The sequence below is a fragment of the Gracilinanus agilis genome, chromosome 3 (genome assembly GCF_016433145.1).
Source record: "Gracilinanus agilis isolate LMUSP501 chromosome 3, AgileGrace, whole genome shotgun sequence".
Classification (NCBI taxonomy): Eukaryota; Metazoa; Chordata; class Mammalia; order Didelphimorphia; family Didelphidae; genus Gracilinanus; species Gracilinanus agilis.
This window is the reverse complement of record NC_058132.1, coordinates 227,281,865-227,302,285: the sequence shown is the minus strand read 5'-3', so window position 1 is coordinate 227,302,285 and position 20,421 is coordinate 227,281,865. Positions and strand designations below refer to the sequence as shown.

Below are 20,421 nucleotides of genomic sequence, written 5' to 3'. Positions count from 1 at the left end.
TTTGTTGTTATTTTATAAAGTTGTCATGTACATAGTTTTTAACTTTGCATCAGTTCAAATAGGTTTCTCCAGAATTCTCTGAGCCTATCTTTTTCATCATTTATATTTGGACTGAATGATATTACTTTCATAAACATTAGTTTGTTTAGCTATTTCTCAGTTGATAGACATCCACTTAATATATCTGAGTCTTTGTTACAACAAAGAGTACTTTGAATATTTCCTTATATATATCAAATCTTTCCCTTTCTTTAATTTCTTAGATGTATAGACATGGTATTGGTATTGCTTGTTAGAGGGTAATCACAGTTTGATGATTTGGGGGGTGAGGATATCGTTCCAAAATTGCTTTCCAAAATGATTAGAACAATTCTCAGCTCCAACAACAGTGCTTGGTTTTTAAAAGTGTAAATTCAACACATTTTCAAAGCTAACCTGTTCATCTCCTTTGACTATTTTATCTATTGGAGAATGGCTCTTATTCTTATGGATTTGTATTGTATCTTAAAAAATCATTCCTTTATCAGAGAAAACCTTTTTTTTTAAAACCCTTATCTTCTGTCTTGGAATCAATATTGGGTATTGGTTCCAAGGCAGAAGAGTGGTAAGGACTAGGCAATGGGAGTTAAGTGACTTGCCCAGGGCCACACAGCTAGGATGTGTCTGAGGCCAGATTTTAACCCAGGACCTCTTGTCTCTGGGCCTGGCTCTCAATGCACTGAGCCGCTCAGATGCCCTCCAGAGAAAACTTTTGCAAAAAATTTCCACAATTAACTGTTTACCTCCTAATTTGACATGCAGTGATTTTGTTTATATGAAACCTTTTCAGTCATACATAATCAGAATTGTTCATTTTATTGGCTATTATTCTCTATCCATTGTTTGGTCTAGAATTTTTCCCCTATTCATAGTTGTGAAGGATAATGCCTTCCCCCTGCTCCTCTAGTTTTGTTTATGGTATGATATTTTTATCTAGGTCATGTATCCATTTGCAGAATATTATGCTATATGGTAAAAAATGCTGGTTTCGTGTTAATTTTTGATAGTCTACCTTTGAGTGTTCCCAGCAATTTCTATCAAGTAGTATATTCTTATACCATAGTTGAGTCTTTTGGGTTTATTGTACTACTGTATTCATTTTTTTTTTTTATCTTGAATGCCTAATCTTTTCTGTTGATCAGTCTTTTAAAACAGTTTCTATTGTTGTTTAGTAATTTCTTTTGTGTATGATTCTTTGTGATCCTCTTGGGAGGTTTTCTTGGCAAAGATAGTGGAGTGGTTTGACTTTTCCTTCTCCAGCTCATTTTATAATTGAAGTACTGAGGCAAGCCAAATTAAGTGACTTCTTCAGGGTCACAAGTGTCTGAGGCCCAGATTTGTACTTAGGAAGATGAGTCTTTCTAATGTGAAGCCTGGCACTCTATATATCCAACTTTCTCCTTTTAACCAGTACCAAATAATTTTGTTGACTATTTTAGAGAAGAGTTAGAAATCTGATAGTGTTAGGCCCCTTTTATTCCCAATTTTTTTTCAATTTCCATTGACATTCTTAATTTTTTGCTCTTAAGTGGCCACTGGTCCTGATTTGTTATGCAACTGGCATACATTGCTTAATAAATCAATATCTTCAGAAACTAGAATCTCTGTTTACTTAGTCATTTTATCTTTCACTGGCCACATATACAAGCTGTTACCACTGAATACCATAGTGGCCTTCCTTAGCTTTGGTAATTGTAATTAGGAAATTAGCACCCAGGCTGCCAGGCTGTCTCTGAAGACCTGAGAATTCCATAATGGAATGAAGCCAGGGTTTGAAAAAAGGAGAGGGTGGTTTGGCCAAGCTGAAAAGAGGAGGTATTGGCTGTGTGGTCCAGCTTTACCAGGTATCCAAGGAGCTGATAGAGTGGGATTTGGATTTCACTGAGAAGAAGATATTTCAAGCAACTATCGTGGCCTAGGTTGAGGAAAGGTCTGGATTATCTTTTGTTGGATAGCAGATTTATCTACCTTACTCCCTATAGCGGTTTTGGACTGACTGGCTATATATTGGACTTGTTCCTGGTTCCTGTGACATCTATGATCAATCTTGGAGCAACATGAACCATTGCAGTGAGAAGCCCACCTCTCTAGCCCCTCTTATTCTAGTTAGAGATTTAGCTTAGTTTAGAACTTAGTTTAGTTAAATCATTTAGGCTATTCCATAGTATAGAAACCCTTCTCTTCCACTTCTTTCATAGAATAACAATAAGCCCAGTTTGTTTGTACTTCCTTTCTTCTCTAGACCATAAAGAACCCACATCTTGAAGTTATCCACTTCACTGGTTTTCCCTGGTTGATAGATTGTCAGTTGCTGACCAACTGTCATTCCCAGATCTCACATCCCCATTTGGTTTCCCTGTGTTTACCTATCAGTCCTTTTCTTGTGAGATGTGAGAGTGTCCCCAGTTTGTCTAGCATCTAGTTATTCCCATATTCCCAGTATTTTCTTTTTTATTAATAAACCTCAAATACAGGGACAGAAAGACATTTATCCATTAAAAACAAGTAATATCAAATAGTTAAAAGGAATCAGTTAATCAGGATACAAAATTTGGTCATCTGATTTCTAATTGGAAGAAATATTAGGGGACTTTTTAGGTTGGAAAAAGAAGAATGAACAGGTTCTGATATTAGAAAAGGAGGTGTTCTAATCCCCACAAGTGTCTGTGTTCAAAGGAACATGGAAAATAATAGCTGATTGATCAGTATGATTGATCAGATAAGACATGGGTTTCTTGAGCAGTATAATTGTGAGAAAAATCCTTGCATCAGTCTTTAGACCTGACTGGATTTCTGGTCAGCATAACCCAGGTGCTTAGTTAAGAGTCTCTGAGTAGCAGATAGAAGATGAGCTTCTCAGACACACAGGGCTAGGTTCAAAAAATGCAGTAAAGGGGGCAGCTGGGTAGCTCAGTGGAGTGAGAGTCAGGCCTAGAGACAGGAGGTCCTAGGTTCAAACCCAGCCTCAGCCACTTCCCAGCTGTGTGACCCTGGGCAAGTCACTTGACCCCCATTGCCCACCCTTACCAATCTTCCACCTATGAGACAATACACCAAAGTACAAGGGTTTAAAAAAAAATGAAAAAAAAATGCAGTAAAGTTTTCTAATAATTGTTACAATTGAATAGAGCTTCTCACAAGACAAAAAATTGAACTAGACCCATAATTTAATTGAAAAAGAACTGTGTTAGCTCCAGAATTAAGTCACAATATGGAGTCAGTCTGGTTCTGGCTTCTTTTACTTCTTTCAAGACTCAATACTATTAGGATTAATTAGCAGTTAAGGACAGGGTAAAGAATAGTGGGTAAGGTTTCTTTAAGACCAGACAGAATCTTGGGAAGTGTGGTGGTTGGAATTCTGAGTAGCCGAAGTTACCCTTGAGCCTCTTTAAAACTTCTTATCTATCTCTTAAAAAACCCAAAACTATACTAAATAACCTTATGCTAATTAGTAATCCTCTAATTATATATTTACTGTCTCTGTAAATCTCCTTCAGCTTTGAATCTCAGTTTGATTATTCACTTTCTTGCTGCCCACTGCCAGCCCCCTCTGAACCTAGGTAGGCTTTTCAAGCCTGACCAGACCCCAGAATGGCCGGCCCTCTCAGCAGCCACTCAGAGGATAAACAGTCTCTCTTTCTCTTTTCTGTTAATTTCCCCCACAAAGCTTATTCCAGAACTCTAACCTGTTCTCCTTCACCTGCCACTGGGTTTTTTCAGTGTTCCAGGGAACAGAAGCACCAACCTCCTAGGCCAGAAACCACCAGGAGCCCATTGGCAGTTGGAAAAAACCAACTGACTCTGGCTACCTAGAATTCCAACCGCCATACTTCCCAAGATTCTATCTGGTCTTAAAGAAACCTTACTCACTATTCTTTACCCTGTCCTTAGCTGCTAATTCATCCTAATAATGCTCCATCTTCATGGAAATGGCACTTTTCAGATCTGTGTTTTCCGTTTGGCTACAGAGTCATTTCAGAGAAGTTACAGAAGAGAATTCATTTTTTTAAGTTTCTTGTTCCATCCGGATCTAATAGAAAAAAAAATAAAGCAAAAGGTACCCACCTCTCATGGACAAGGGCTTAAAAGGGTGGATCCAATAGACTTTAAGACTAAGGATGCTGTCCAGCTAAAATCACAGGGCAGCTACTGGTCCCCATTTTTTCAGACAGCAGGGCTGTGGACACATGTTGAACAAGTCAGAGGGCAGGACACAGAGCTATGACTCTACCGATTTGTGTTTTTAGAGGAGTCAAATCCATGTCGTTTATATTTTTTCCCTTTCTGATAATATAATTTGAAAACACTACAGAGCCAGTATTCATATAAAAATGTATCTCATAAATGCTATATAGTTTTTATATACATTAACAATGTATGTTTGCTGCCTTCTATATAATTTCTTTTGCAGCACATTACTGCATAGTTATAAATAACTTATGTACTGTAATATAAGTTAAAGTTATGTGCAAAGAAACAAATTAATTAATTTGGGGGGTGGAGATTCAATGCCATTCATAATTTTCTGAGTTGTCCCTCTCCTTATAACCTGCTAATACCTTCCCTCTAGGATTACTTCTTTTTTATACTATAAAAATTGTCTGCATACAGTTATTTATGTGTTATCTCTTTCATTATCATGTAAGTTTCTTCAGAGCAGGACCCTGCTTTTTCCTTTTTCTATCTTTCTTCATATTCCCAGTTTTCCATAGTTCCTAGGACAGAATAAGTGCTTAATTGATTATTGACTGAATAATAGTGGTAATAATAGACATTCTTATTTTTGTAATGAGTGAATGAAGAAGCATGTATTAAGTACTTATGATACAAATCACTGTGTTAAACACTGACGATATAAACAGGAAAGCAAGATAGTCTTTGCTTTTGAGAAGCTCCATTCTAAACCTAGGAGACAATGCATTTAGGAATTTTTAGTTGTGCAGCTGGCTGGCACAGTAGGTAGAGGCCCTGGAGTTAGGAAGATTCTTCTTCTTGAGTGGTAAGTGGCCCTAAACTCTTACTATGTGACCCTGGGTAAGTCACTTAACCCCATTTGCCTCAGTTTCCTTATCTATAAAATGAGTATAGAAAGAAATTGCAAAGCACTACAGTACCTTTCCCAAAAAAACCCCAAATGAGGTCACAAAAAGTTGGACATAATTGAACAACAAATGCATGTCAGATGGAAAGGCCAGGGGGAGATTTCTAATCAAGATGGCAGAGTAAATGATAATGGAATAGCCCAGTTACCACATATATTCAGCAAAGACTAAAAAAGAGCTCATCAAATAATGATTAAGAAATTAAAAATGTTTATATATCTTCCTCCAACCTTTGATGGCATGAGATATTACCCTCAAGCTTTCAGAGAATAGAGTATAGGTCTAGCTAGAAGTATTGGGTAGAGTACATTATTTGGAGGTTTTCCACATTGCTCCAGAAAAACTGGGAGTTTATGAGAACATTGTATACCAGGAAGAAGAGGACATGATTACTTACTGTAGAATCCTACAATAAGGATACTCCAGGACTATCAATTCCTCTGAAGACTCTGACCTTCATGTATCAAGATCCAGAACACAGAATCTTAGAAATAGGGTAGCCAGCCATCCATGGATAACCACAGCTCTAGTGAGGAATTCTTCTCCTCAAAAGCTGGAAGGCCTAAGAACATCAGAAAAAAAAGCCCCAGGTCAATCAAATATCAGCAGGTCTCTGAACCTAGTGGTGAGAATTGGAACTGTCAAATCTTATATTAAAAAGGCGCTGATGAGTTTGCCTCTCTAAGGATCTCTGAAAGTTTTGTACTACATTGATCAGACACTATACCTTGAGATCCTTGAAAAACTCAATGTTCTATAGCTACAAAATTTAAGGCAAGTCTGAGACCTCTAGGACTTTGCTAACATCATTGGATGTGAAGGCCAGCAGGAACAATATAATTCAGAAATATGTACACATACCCATAATGCAGCTTGAATTATATCCAAGATTGTTAGAGAAGCCAAAGCCTGGCTCTAACAAAAAGTGCCAGTCAATAAAGCTGATAATGTGAATAAGGAGAAAACACTGATGATAAAGTAACTTTATGGATCTAGGAAATAGACCCAGAAGAAGAAGATGATGATTTCATGAGAACTGCATACATAACCTCATATAAAGGTATGGCTTAGGTACAAGTACTACTGGAATTCTTGAAAAAGATGATAAAGTATTTTTTTTAAATAAAAGATATTTTAAACTAAATGGGAGCTCCAGAAGAAAGAATTAGAAATGATAAAAAAGCATTATTCTCGATGTACAGCTTTACCAAAGTATCTGACTTCTTTAAATTTCAAAGAGACTTCAAAGAGTCAAAATTCAGTGACTTCTTGAGGCAACAGAACTAATAGAACAAAACCAAAAGAAAAGGAGAAAAAAATGTAAAGTCTCTCTCTGTCTCTCCATCTCTCTGTCTTTCTCTCTCTTAAGAAGGGTTTCCTGGAAAAGAGGTAAAGGAGAATCTAAAAATTATCTATTTAGAAATCATTCCCACAAAATCCTATATACAATATTTCTAGAAATCACTAAAGAAAACACTCCAGACATATAGAATCAAAAATCAGAAGGAAAATAGAATTCACAGGTTACCTCCTGAAAGAAGCTCCAAAATGAAAACTACTCATAACCTACATCTAGAACTGCCAGATCAAAGAAATACTGCAAACCAACATGAAGAAAAAGTTCAAGTACTAAATACCACAGTTAATATTACACAAGACTTTGCTACTCTTACTATTGTTATAAAATAAATGGGCAGATAGATGAAGGGAGAGAGAGAGAGACTGGATACTACCACTGCTAATTGTGTGACAGCAGTGATGGTTCAGAATGTGGTTAGTGCAAGATCAACTGAGGCTTGTCACCTAGCTAGATGATGTAACACCTCCCTCTCTTATAACAGTGCCCAGGCAGGATCCTTCAGGTCAATGGATGGTATCCCTTCAGGTCCCACCTGGGTTGATTGATGATAGATATTGGGCCTTGGTAATGGTTTATCTGACTACGTGTCTCCCTTCCCAGAGAAGTTATGAAATAACCACTCCAGGAAGGTACTTGGATAGTTTATCTATATTTTTGCAAAGATGGAGTACTGGGAAATGGGTAGAGGAATTGGGAAACCCTAACTAATTGATAATAATAATAAACCCTCAGAGCTGTAGGCAGGTAATTGGGTCTGGTTAGTTAGCTCCTCTGGCTCAGCCTGGTCACAGCCAAACCAGAAGTAAGCAAGCTGCTGCTTGATGTCTTTCAGCTTCTTCTTCCTGCTAGATGTTATGCCTATATAGACTTCAGGATCCACCCCTTTCCACCCTCTTCTTCTCCTGCCCACTTCCTGGATCCCTCCCGGGCCCTTGGATACCTAGATAACTACAGATGATTTGAATTCCTAGATATCTAGGGACAGTAGAATAAGAAGATTGATGGTCTGGGTACAGGTTGGCAATGTTAGTCAGGTACAATACAGGAGGTTCTTGCAAGGTTGAGCCAAGCAAGTCACCAATCCCAAAGACCAGGATCCACAGATCTCAGGTCCAAGGGAAGTGAAAGGAACCAAAAGCCAGGGCTACCAGGGTATTTATACTCCCCTGGGCCAACCGCTTTCTCCCCTGTCCTCATGGCCTCTGGGAACATTCTAGGATCCAACGGTCCTCACCCGTCAATCAAGGGTGAAACTCTCTGCTCCCAGAGTTTCAATATAACACTATTGAGGAGATAAAATTGAAACAGATAAAATAAACAATTAAAGAGAAATAAAGTACTTAAAAAAATAAATTCCTTAGACCTGTGATGTCAAACTGATGGCACAGGTGCCAAAGATGGCACGCAGAGCATGCTCTGTGGGCATACGGCCATACCGCCCCCCTCCACTCCCATCCCCTGAATTTGTTGCTAGAAAGGCAAAGGGACTCGGGGAGAGCTGCACCCCTCCCCTCTCCACCATGCCTTATGACATTTTTTCACATCCTCCACCCCTCTGCCCAGCAGCCAATGGGAGCACATAGACTCACAGGTGACAGAGCTGGAAGAGAGCAGAGAGCTCTGGGCACTCCCCTCCCCCTCTCTCTACACTCACTAAGGACATTCCTCACTTTACCAGTCCCTCCACCCAGCTACCCAATGAGACTTCTTCCTCCCTCCCCTGTGTAGGGTAAAGAGGAGAGGGGGCCATGGCACGCTACCTGGGGTGGGAGCACTTGGTCTCTGGAAAGGCAGACATGGAACTCAGTCAGGGTGGGTGGGGGCGGAGCCTGACACTGTCCCTAAAAGGTTTGCCATCACTGGCCTAGAGCATCAGAGCAAGAAACAGAATACCCGAATAAACTTATTTTAGAAAAAGAAACTGAACAAACTATAAATGAACTTTCTAAGAAAGAAGCCTCAGGACCAGATAGATTTACAGTTGAATTCTATCAAATATTTAACAGCCAACTAATTCCAATATTAACCAAATTATTTGTTAATTTTTTTATTGTTAAGCTGTAACATACATGGTTTAATACAACAAAACCATTTTAAGTGAAAATTAATAAACTAAACAATAAAACACTTGAAACGAAATACTTTTCCATTACAAATGTATTAGAATGAATAAGGGACTTAGTTACCATCTTACTACAATATATTTTCTGTCATCATGCAGATGTGAATGGAACTTTGAATGATTAAATAAATGAACAGTCTATTTACTGCAGAGACTTGTTTCACAGGGTAGCCAATTTGGCTTAGAGAACAAAACTATTCAAGAAATTTTCCATGTGTTTTTGTTCATTTTAGAAACCATGTACCTTACATTGTTCCATCTACACAATGCCAACCTCCAGGAAGAACTGGCAAATGTTCTTTCTCTGGTCACCTTGAAGTTGGATAACCTCACCGTATTCAGGATGTTCAGTCACAGTACCATTACAAGCAAATTTTTTTTGAAAGTTTTCACAAAGGTTTTTTGTCATAATCATCTGCAATTCCCTGAACAGTAGTCAATATCTTTCTGCCATTTTATTGTTGGATTCTTATAAGAATGTAATCCTCAGACCCTGCAGAGAATAAGTGGGCACCCTTAGTTGCATCAGCAAAGGGGTTGAAAGATTGGAGGTTCTGAATAGTGGACATACGATATTAGTGAGAGGCCGGTGAGGGGATAAAATGCCTGCAGTGTGCCCAGGAGGATCTTATGTCAGGAGGCTTTAGGGGCAAGGAAGGTGAGATAAATAAAGGAGAGCTGGCAGCCTGGATGAGGGGCAGAGTACTCTGAAGCTAACGGAAAGAGGCAAAGGAGGCAATGGGGGCAGCAGCAGCGGGAAGCTGCAAAAGAGTGCAGCGGGAAGCTGCAAAAGCGTGGAGGAGATGCAAAGGAGAAGATGCAGTGGCTTCTCTAAACAAATTATTTGAAAGAACAGGCAAAGGTGTTTTACCAAACTTCTTTGATGAAACAAATATGATGCTGATACCTCTAATAGGGAAAAACCTGAGGGTTAAATTAAAGTTTGGCAATTTGGGAAATGGCACTTGACAGGAGTGACTGTTGGGCCTTAACTGCCACACTGTCCCACCTAGCTAGAGTCAGAAAAACTGCAAGTAAATGATATTGACAAGAGGGTTTATAAAGAAAAGTTTAATTTAAGAAAAATATGCTCTAAAGAAGGGAAAAGGGTTTTCTATTCTACCAGTCTATGGGCAAGCCTCAGGGACAGGGAATGGACTTATCTACACTAAGCTAAAACTATAGCAGGGCAGGGCACAATGGAGATCAGGAATGAAAGTGGGATCCTCACTGCTGAGCCCTGTCAAAATCCAGCGATGTACAGCTTTCCCAGGTCCACATTCTATACTCCTTCAGGTGAGTAGATCTGGGAGCTAAACCTGCCCAAGTTAACCAGCAACTCAGATTGGGTTTAATAGTCGCTACCAAAAATCTCCCACAAGCAGATGACAGTCTTCCTTCTGGATCCCAGGAAATCAGGGTACAAACTCCACTTCCTCTGAGGTCTCCCAGGGGTCAGTTACAACTTGTCCCCAACCACCATGGAGTCCATCTCAGAGAGAGAAGCCACACTTCCTGCTTCCCCATTCCATTTAGAATCCTTCAGCCCTGCCTGCTAAGTCTCCTAAATACTCATTTATTAATCTTCCTCACAACATACCTAAACTAAGAACAAAAACTAGCTAGAACACTACAACAATATGTCACAAAGATAATACATTGTGACCAAAAAGAATTTATAGCAGGAATGCAGGGATGTTTTAATACAAGGAAAACAAAATTGATATTATTAATAACAAAGGCAATAAAAAACATGATTATATCAAGGTGCAGAAAAAGCCTTTGACAAAATGCAACACTCATTCCTCTTAAAATCACTGAAAAGCATAGGTATAAATGGAGTTTTTCTTAAAATGATACAAAGAATCTACCTAAAACCATCAGCAAGTATAATCTGTAAAGGGGAGAAGCTAGAAGCCCTTCCCAATAAACTCAGGAGTGAGAAACAATGATGCCCATTGTCACGAATATCATTTAAAATAGTAGAAATGCTAGCAATAAGAGAAGAAAAAGGAATCAGAATGGGCAAAAAGGTAATAAAACTATCTCTGTTGGGGCCGCTGGGTAGCTCAGTGGAGTGAGAGTCAGGCCTAGAGACAGGAGGTCCTAGGTTCAAACCTGGCCTCAGCCACTTCCCAGCTGTGTGACCCTGGGCAAGTCACTTGACCCCCATTGCCCACCCTTACCACTCTTCCACCTATGAGACAATGCACCGAAGTAAAAGGGTTTAAAAAAAAAAAAAACTATCTCTGTTTGCTGATGACATGATGGCATATATAGAAAATCCCAAAAAATCAACTAAAAAGATAATTGAAACTATAATTTTAGCAAAGTAGCAGAATATAAAGTAAATCTACATAAAACATTTTTATATATTACTTGCAAAGTCATGTAAAAAGAGATTTAAAGAAATTCTTCATTTAAAATAACTACAGATAGAATAAAATACCTGTGTGTGGCTGAGAAAAAAACAAACCGAGGAACTACACAAACATAGTTATAAAACACTTTTTACAGAAATAAAGTCTGATCTAAATGAGTGGAGAAATATTAATAGGTGGGCAGAGCCAATATAAGGAATGATTTTCCTCCATCACCTTTTGAGCCTCCTTCTTCTTTTGGCCCATTTATTCTTGCATTGCTTTCATTTCTTTCCCCCATTTTTTTCTGTGTCTCTCTTAATTGCTTTTTTGAAATCCTCTTTGAGTTCTTCCAGAATGTGTCCAATTCACATTTTTCTTTTGGATTTTGCATGTGTTAGCTTTGCTTTTGTTGTCCCCTTCTGTGTCTGTGTCTTGCTCTTTGTCTCCATAAAAATTCTCTATAGTTAGATGCTTTTTTTTTATTGTCTGCTCATTTTTCCAACCTTTTTATGGGTAGGCTCTGTAGGCTCTATTCTCTGGGAGGTTAGAGAACTCTCTTAAGCTTCAGTCCTTCCTTGATGCTACTCTTAGCTTTATTTCTGGGTTTCTGACAGTTTCAGGTATACCAAGATGGTATGATGACCTAAGGACTGGGAGCTCTGATAGCTACTTCCCACTGCTGATTCAATCAACCCTTGAGACTGTTGTACCTGAAATACTCACCTCAGAGTTTGGTATTTGGTCTTACTCTGCACTTGATCAGGCACAGGTCAAATTTTAACCTCAGGCTTTTAGTCTTACTCTAGGCTTGATCAGGTCATGCACACTGCAGACTTCCCTGCCCTTGGGCCTTGAGAGGCTCAGGGGGCCCAGTTTTGGGTCCACCAACTTTCTCAAACTGGGATCTATGTCCTTGCCACAGTCCCTGATTGGGACTCCTGGCCTCACTCTGGACCCTTATGGATCAGGCTGCTTCAGCACAGATTGCCCTGGGCTAGAATTCTGAACCCCACTGTAGGGGTTGCTTGGAACCTTAAGGCGTGTGCATTGACTTGAACTTCTGTCCGCCCAGGTGGGGTCTCAGGGTATGGATATTGCCTTGGGTTCAGGTTCAGAACCTGGCACACAGCAATTTGGGGGGTTTGGGGTAGGGGTGGCTTGCTCCTCACTCCTTGCTGTAGCCTGCTATCTGTGCTCCCCTCTCACCCCAGTGACCCAGATGTTATTTGCCTACCTTTAAAGTTTTTCTCTTCCTAAAAGTTGCTTCACTCTGTCTCCCTTTTGGTTCTTTCACTCCTGCATTCATTTTGTGGTGTTATTTTAAAATTGGTTCGAGGGGATTCTTATGTTGGTTTCAAGCTTCCCTACTTCCAGTCCACCATCTTGGCTCCAGAACCGGAAGTCAGGCAGAGCCAATATAATTAAAATAACAGTCCTACTCAAACTAATCTACTTATTTAATGCCATTCCAATTAAATTACCAAAAATTATTTTATTGAGCTTAAAAAATGATAGAGTTCATCTGGAAGAATAAAAGATCAAGAATATCAAAGAAATTTATGAAAAAATGTAAAGGAAGGAGATCTAGCAGTAACAGATTTTAAATTGTATTATAAAGCAGTAATTATCAAAATTATCTGGCCCTGGCTAAAAAAATATAAAGGTAGACCAGTGGTGATGCAGAGAGGGTGGGGAGAGTTGGGATATTAGTGGGTAGGATCTATTATATAGATAGGAAGAAAAGTAAATTAAACATATAGGGGATCTGTGATTTTATTTGTGTAATATCTTTTTCTTTATCTATGATGGAATTTTTTATTTTGTTTGGATTTGTAAGCCTTTCAATAATAATAATTTTTTAAAAACTAACCTGTTGAAACTACACTATAATCCAAGGAAAACAATTTAATTAAGCACTCCATGGTTAATTTTGGTCTAGGGGTAACTAGTTGAATATTGACATTTATATCCAGGAGACTTAAAATGATGACCATGACATGGTTTTAATCAGTAACCCAACTATATAAGAATACTCCAAAACTGTAGGATACACAGGTTTGCTAATGGCCTCTCAGTTTCTGCTCTTCTGAAAAGGTCCCAAATGAGATCACTTAGCTCTCCCTACTTTATATTTATGCTGACTGTCCTGAGTAACTTAGATGACTTAACTGTAAAATATGATTTTTTTCTTCACCTTTCAGGTGGAGAAAATTATACTGCCATCTGCAAATACAATATTCACTAGAGTGGTATATAGTGCTTAGTGGATAAATGGAATATGACTACCATATATGCATCGGTACTTAAATCTTAACATTCAAATGATCCACACATATCAGACATTCCAACAATGTAATGGCTGAATTATCATTTTATTCCCAAATTCTTTTTGGTTGGGGATTGAAAGCAACTTAATGCAAGCCATTTATCCAAAGTACATGGTATGTGTTTTCCCCGGTTCCCAGTTTGGTGGTATGAAGAAAGGAGATACTTAAAAAGTATCTGTTGTATTGTAAAGGGAGTCAGAAAATCTGGTTTAAAGGGCTGCCACTACTAACTGCTTGTTGAATCCTGAGCAAGTAACTTGTTAAATATAAGTAGAAATTTCAAGCACAACTTTATGCCATAATGAAAAATGTAATGTATAAAATACTGTTGTTTTCCTGTTTACTTTTGTGAAAAATGAAAATTTCCAAAGAAGTTAAAATTTCCTTCTAGTTTAAGTAGAGTTGTGAATAAGAATAATTTTAGATCTGTTTTACTTTTGGGGCTCACTTTTAAATGTTTAAAAGCCACATCATTTTGGACATTTTTTTCAGGTTTTAATTACAACAAAGACAGCTGCTGATAACTTTAGCACCCAGTATGTGTTAGATAGCAGTGGTCATATAGTTTCTCAAAAGCCTTCACATCTTGGACAAGGTAAGAAAAAATTTTTTGTAATATTGTTTTCTCTTTCTCACCTGTATTTCATTCAGAAAATTGAAAAACCTTATATAAATTGTATAACCATCCTTGTTATCATAACTTTGCTTCTCCTGAGCATTTCTTTGCAACTACTAAGATCAGTTGCTTTCAATATGAAAAACTTTAATTCTCAGCCCAGATATTGACAAACCATATTAGAAATGCTTGCGATTGTTTACAAGGGTAATAGGGCAAGAAAATATGAGTATCAGTAGCATGCTTTTGATATTTGACAACATATTATATTAAAGTACTAAAAGTAAAAATTGGTTTCAGTATTGAAGATGAACTTCACTCATTCAACAAACTTTTATTTCTCATGCCTTACTATATGTAAAGCACTTGCCAAAGTGCTAGGCACTTCAAAGGCAAGAACAAAATAATCCCTTCTCTCAAGGAGTCTACATTCTATTAGGGAAAGAACTTGTACCCAGAGTATATACAAAGTTATTTCAGTAGGAGAGAGAGCTCTAAGAACTGGAGAAAAGTAAACCACTTTATGGAATCTAAGAGAAACTTTAGAGGAGGTCTTAAGAGACACAGGTAAGGAAGGAGTACATTCCAGACATTTTTGCTGGTAGTAGTAATCCAGTTCTTTCATGCTATACAGGTGTTCATTTACATTTCATTATAAGTGATATCTTGCTTCTTTATACAACCCATTTCTAGGGATTCAGTTCTCAATTGTAGGGATAAAACTAGATCTTCTTATATATTCATGAATTTTTTTTCTTTAATTGAATATTTTAAAGTCACTAATATGTAGAAAATATTGTTGTATGCACTGGTGAGTATATAGATAGTTATATAGCTTATCTGCATAAAATTTATAGAATAAAGGGGCAGCTGAGTAGCTCAGTGGAGTGAGAGTCGGGCCTAGAGATAGGAGGTCCTAGGTTCAAACCCGGCCTCAGCCACTTCCCAGCTGTGTGACCCTGGGCAAGTCACTTGACCCCCATTGCCCACCCTTACCAATCTTCCACCTATGAGACAATACACTGAAGTACAAGGGTTTAAAAATAAAAATTAAAATTAAAAAAAAAATAAAAATAAAAATAAAATAAAATTTATAGAATAATAAGGAAACATATTGTAATACAAGGTAGCTAACAGAAACTTTTTGCTTCTGTAATTTCTAATGGTCACAGAAAGTCAGTTAGAAGTCTTAGAATCTTCAGAAAGTCAGTTAGAACTTGAAGCTATAAATAGAGGTGAAGTTCCAACTGAGGCGGCTTTTGCATTCTGGCTTTCGCTGTGACTAGAGGCTTTTGCTTTTTGAGCTTTGGCTTAGCCTGTTGGCTTCCGCCTTTCGGCTTGGCTTTGGCCTAATTGCTTCGGCCTTGGCCTGTGCTTATTTTGTCTTGGGAAAATTTAGATCTACCACATTTCTCTGGACCTCTCCCTGATTTCTCCATCTACATCCCTCCCCTTCCCCTGAATTAACTTTGGGCCATGGGTAGAAGGGAGATTTGGATATTGTGGGTTTAGTTTCTATAGATAAATAGAGTATCCTCAAATAAACTACCCCTAGTTTTAGTGATTTGATAAAGACTTTACTTAAAAGGCAGTCAAATCTTCCTGACTGGTAGAGCAGGCTCTCCCAGTCTAAACCTCTCCATGACCCATCCCCCACCATCACCCCTTTCCCTAGCAGCAGTTAGAAAACCCTGAACCTCCTTCCCTCTGATTAACCTGAGATTAATAAATCCCCTTGTTACCTATTCAAAGCCTCTGGTGAATCATTCATTGTATTGAAGATTAAGGCAAGGGCTAAGAGAAAAATTATTTTCTTTTATTTCTTAAAGGGTCCAGCCTATTTCCCCAGTATCCTCTGTCTTTAGCCTTTGTGAATAAACTTGTTTGAGCTGCCCTCTCCTATATACCCCATTTCCCTTATCTGCTATATACCTTCCCTTATTTTTATTCCTCCCCAATCACCTTATAATCACCTATATCCCCTTTATCCTTCCTCACACCCAAATTGCCTTTGAGACCCACTCAGACTACCCACTTTTTATAACAATATGCATATATAATTATGATATAAAAAGGGTCATGATAAGTATGAGTATGTGGGTATATGTGCTTTAAATGGATACTTTTATTAAGATCAATGAATTTGCAAGAATATTATAGATGGGAATTCTTTAAAGTTGTAGTCAAAGGAATTATCTTTGAAATGAAATATTTGTCCTTTTTTCCCCCAAATTGCCTTATAAATTTTATAATTTATCTTTCATAGTAGCTTATTGTGGCACACCAGGTATATTCTTATCTTGAAAGTATTATTGATGTATGGTTATTATAACCTATCTGCTCAAGTATCAGATTCATGGTCATTTTATTTCTTGATCATTGTATGTAATTGGTACTCTGTTAATCCTGACCACTCTGAACTAAATGGTCAGGAGAATTCCTGGGCAGGGCCAAATGGTCCTAGCTAACACCTTATCAGACCTCATTCCTTTCCAGGTCATATGTTTGATTAACCTCCTATTCTTTGATCATGTGGTTGTCTGTTGAGCTAATGTTAAATCCTATACAATGTCACATGTTCATTAACTAGTTCTCATTCCATATTCCTTGACACCCCAATAAAAGTTTGGGAATACCTGCAACACTCTCTCTCTCTCTCTCTCTCTCTCTCTCTATATATATATATATATATATATATATATATATATATACCACCACCAGAAAAGCAAGCACTCTGAAACCATTGTCTCTGAGTCTTTGTTCCTTTGTTGTGTTCTCTCTTTCTGTTTCCTTCACTCATCCTCCCTCATTTTCCAATACTCCTTCTCAAGTGTCCACCCACGAATATATTAATTTGTGGACAGAGTCAGGCACACTTATTGTTCTAAATTTCTTTCTGCCTTTAAATAGAAAATAGTTAAGATTATTTTTCCAACGGTCTTTTTGTTTTATAATTTTCTTAGTTGAAGTTTTTCTTCCTTTCATTGTACCACTATTACTAAATAAATACTTTTTGGTGCAGGGCTAAGAAAAGTGCTATAAGTAGAAATGTTGTTCATACCTTTAAAATCCTCAGATTATTTACTGGTAATCATTGAGGTTAATTGCATCTTAACTGGAAAAATGAAGGAAAAATTGCAATGACATAAGCAACCAAAAATTTTTTTTTAAATTTTAGCTTACAAAAATGAAATAAATTCTAAAAACTATTCAACATATATAATACTCATTTTAAAATCTGAGAAATAGCAAGCTTGTTAAATTCTGTACTAATGTGTGGAAAATCTGAATCTTTACCTTGTTCAAAGGTCAAGACTTAAAAAGAAAGGATGTTTTTAGCAAAAAGATCCTTGAAATATCTTGCCTCCATTCCTTGGGAGTTCAACTTAGGAAAAGTTTAAGTAGCTTTCCAGAGGAGACTCCAATAGAGTGCTTTGCACTAATCCAGTCACCTTGTAAAACCTAAATGTATTTATTTTTATCTTTGTAGTAGGCCGTCTAATCTGGATGGCTGGTAGCTCTGCATCACTCATACTTCTCATGCCTCTCTGTGTTCATCTCCATGGGAACTGTGAAATAACAAACCTTAAGCATTGAGTCCACCTGATCTTTGCCCTTTTGCTGGATGATTTTTCTCTTCCTAATTACCTTTGCCCTTCTTATACTTGCCCCCATAACTGAATGTGAGTCAGGTATGACTGTGATGAAGTATTGGGACAACTCCTTAGTCATTTATATAGCTTTTATAGTCATTTATATAGCTTTTATTCTTTAATGTATTACTATCTTCTAAGAAATATACATTAAAAGATTGGTGTAAAATTATTAACTGTTCTCTAAGACTCAGTTTTTCTCTCCAAATAAAGTCATTTGAATAGGGAAACAGAAACAAATGCTATTTCAAATTTCAGTTTGTCCTTTGACGATATATTATAGAAATTTAGACATTGCAAACTTTTTTTGCATTTATATAGCCTTAGCTATGATATTTATTTGGGTGATTGAATCACAGACTCACATTTCAGCAGCTGTCATTCAGACTCCATTTAAATATTTTCAGTGTAAGATAAAACTAGTACTGCTATCTCAATTTATACCTGTGCCTTTAAGGTTCCTGTAGGTTAATATTTGCTGTAGAGTAAATTTCTCTGTTTTAACATTTTTTTTTTTGCACCATCAGATTAGAAGATGTATGTAGGAAGCTAACTTTACAGGCACAAATGATGACTTTTTTTAAAAGCAAATTTCAAAAGTCACTTTTCAGCAATACCAATGGATTTAATTTAATTTTTTTTAGAGATAAAAATAATGTGCTATTGAAGAGAAATAACAGAACCTCAAAGAATTTGAGCATAGATGTTACATGAATGTTATTTGAAGTTGTCTTTAGAGATTTGATCCATGTTTATTAAATTGCCTTATTTTGAATTTATAGAAAAATCTACTTTTATTTTAAAATAGAAACCAATAAGATTCTTTTAAACTTTTAAAACCTATTTTCCAAAAAATGACTTCTTTTTTTCCCATCTCCTTCTTCTATCACCACCTCAGATAATCCCTTTGACTCAAATTGTCAATAAAACTATCTTTATGGATTTAGCCTTATAGATGAACTCTCTTAACTCTTCTTATTGCTGCATTAGTGAGAACTTCTCTGATATTGAAAGTAATACACTAAAGTACTTTAGTTGAAGATATTTCATTTCTCTACCCTGTTATTTAAAGTAGAGCATCATGTTCTTTTTAAATCCCTACAGTGCAAATGAGCATGTATTGAAAGATCTTTTTAAGTTTAATTTAGGAACAGAGGCTGACAGTAAACATTTTTAAACATTCCTGATATACTAACAGCCATACTTTTTTACAGTATAATACATAGTTGCCTTTTTAATTATATAGCCTATTTAGCTGTACATAGCAAAGGCTAGTTTAATTACAGAGTTTCTGAAATATACTGAAGTCAGAGAGTTAAACATTTAAATCATAAGAGTTCTCTTATAAAATATGAAAGTGGGCAGTGACCTCTCAATTTGGAAGCATCAACTTTCTGCTTTTTTAAAGGATCACCATTTTTATGGATGGTTCCTATTTAATCACTATGGTCTAGTGATTTTCCTATCTGTGATAGACATTACCAAGGGAACTGGAAAAGGAAGTAGACATGGTGGAACCATGCTGTACTGTCATCCACAAGATACAAAAAGTGTCAGAACTTTGAATTGATTCCCTATGAAGGACACTGGTAAGAATTATATAGGCTAGGAGTCTATGCTATCGAAGAGCGTATTTCACATTACTGAGATCATGAATCTGTTGAATGAAAAGTAGTTCACATACAAAAAGGCTTTTTTGAGTGAGCTCTCAGTGTAACCTGGGATATTATTTCTAACTGATGAAGAAGAAAGAACTGTAGATTTTTCTTTCCTATTTTGTCATATGTTCTAAATTAGGGATAATATGATAACCTAGGGCAGGGGTCGGCAACCCATATCTGGCTCTTTCTGCAGGAGCCATAAAGTCAATTTTTTTCAGGCACTGTTATAGGAGCTCGCACTGTGAGCACTGTACAGCTCTCATGAAATTACATTTTAAAAAATGTGGCATTTATGGCTCTCACAGCCAAAAAGGTTGCCGACCCCTGACCTAGGGGATATAACTTCATATTGTTTTACTATTGATAAACAAGTTTTCCTTCCATGCACATTTTTACATATCTTGCTCTGTTGAACTGTAGGATTTATTCCCATTGTTGTTTCCTTTTCTGCCTTACACCATGTAATTTGAGATAATGATACTTTACAATGAGATTGTATGGGGTATTCCAGGAAGACTAGCACTGCTGGTGTGAGAGCTTGCTAAGCCCTTTTTAGGGCTCTTAATCCATGAAAGTCACCTCTGGCTCCAAGAAACCGTAGTATGCACGGCATACATACTTTGTAGTACCTTCTTTGTAGACAGGCTAAGCCAGATTGAGGATAGCCAGTAGGCCTCAAACCCATCAGTGAGTTAGGGGAATATTTAACTCAAAATATGAAAAGATATCTCCCAGCAGAAAGGGTGAATGAGAACAATTTGTTCCAGTGGCCATGAAGTCCACTGAAGCAGGTACTTAGGGAGCACTCAGACCTTGGTCAGGCATCAGAGATACAATATCATCCACTACATCCCAGGCTATGACCAGTGGTCATGACTTTTGTTTTGCCATTGGTCTTTGATAACTGATAAAGAGTGAAGCTGAAGACTTGTACAACTGTGCCTCACTTAAATCCAGTTCACATGCAAGTCAAGACATTACTCTGTTGGAGTCATTGATTCTCTTCCAAAACAAAGGACAAGCACAACTTCATGACAGAAACCAACTAGATTATTATTTGTTTGTTTCCTTCTTTTTTCTTTCTTCCTTCCTTTTTTCCTTCTCTCTCTCTCTCTCTCTCTCTCTCTCTCTCTCTCTCTCTCTCTCTCTCTCTGTCTCTCTCTCTCTCTCTCTCTCTC

At 37.3% G+C, this 20,421-nt stretch overlaps 1 protein-coding gene and 1 pseudogene across 5 annotated transcripts in view; one reads left to right on the top strand and one right to left on the bottom strand.

The window, feature by feature from the left end:
- Positions 1–20,421, top strand: part of PMS1 (PMS1 homolog 1, mismatch repair system component) — a 105,530-nt gene that overhangs the window by 6,767 nt on the left and 78,342 nt on the right. For all 5 annotated transcript variants that reach the window (XM_044669702.1, XM_044669704.1, XM_044669701.1 and 2 more), the window contains one exon: positions 13,806–13,908. In XM_044669702.1, the coding sequence (XP_044525637.1) occupies positions 13,806–13,908 (103 nt within the window). The remainder of the gene's footprint in view (positions 1–13,805; positions 13,909–20,421) is intronic.
- Positions 8,853–9,192, bottom strand: LOC123242160 (annotated as a pseudogene).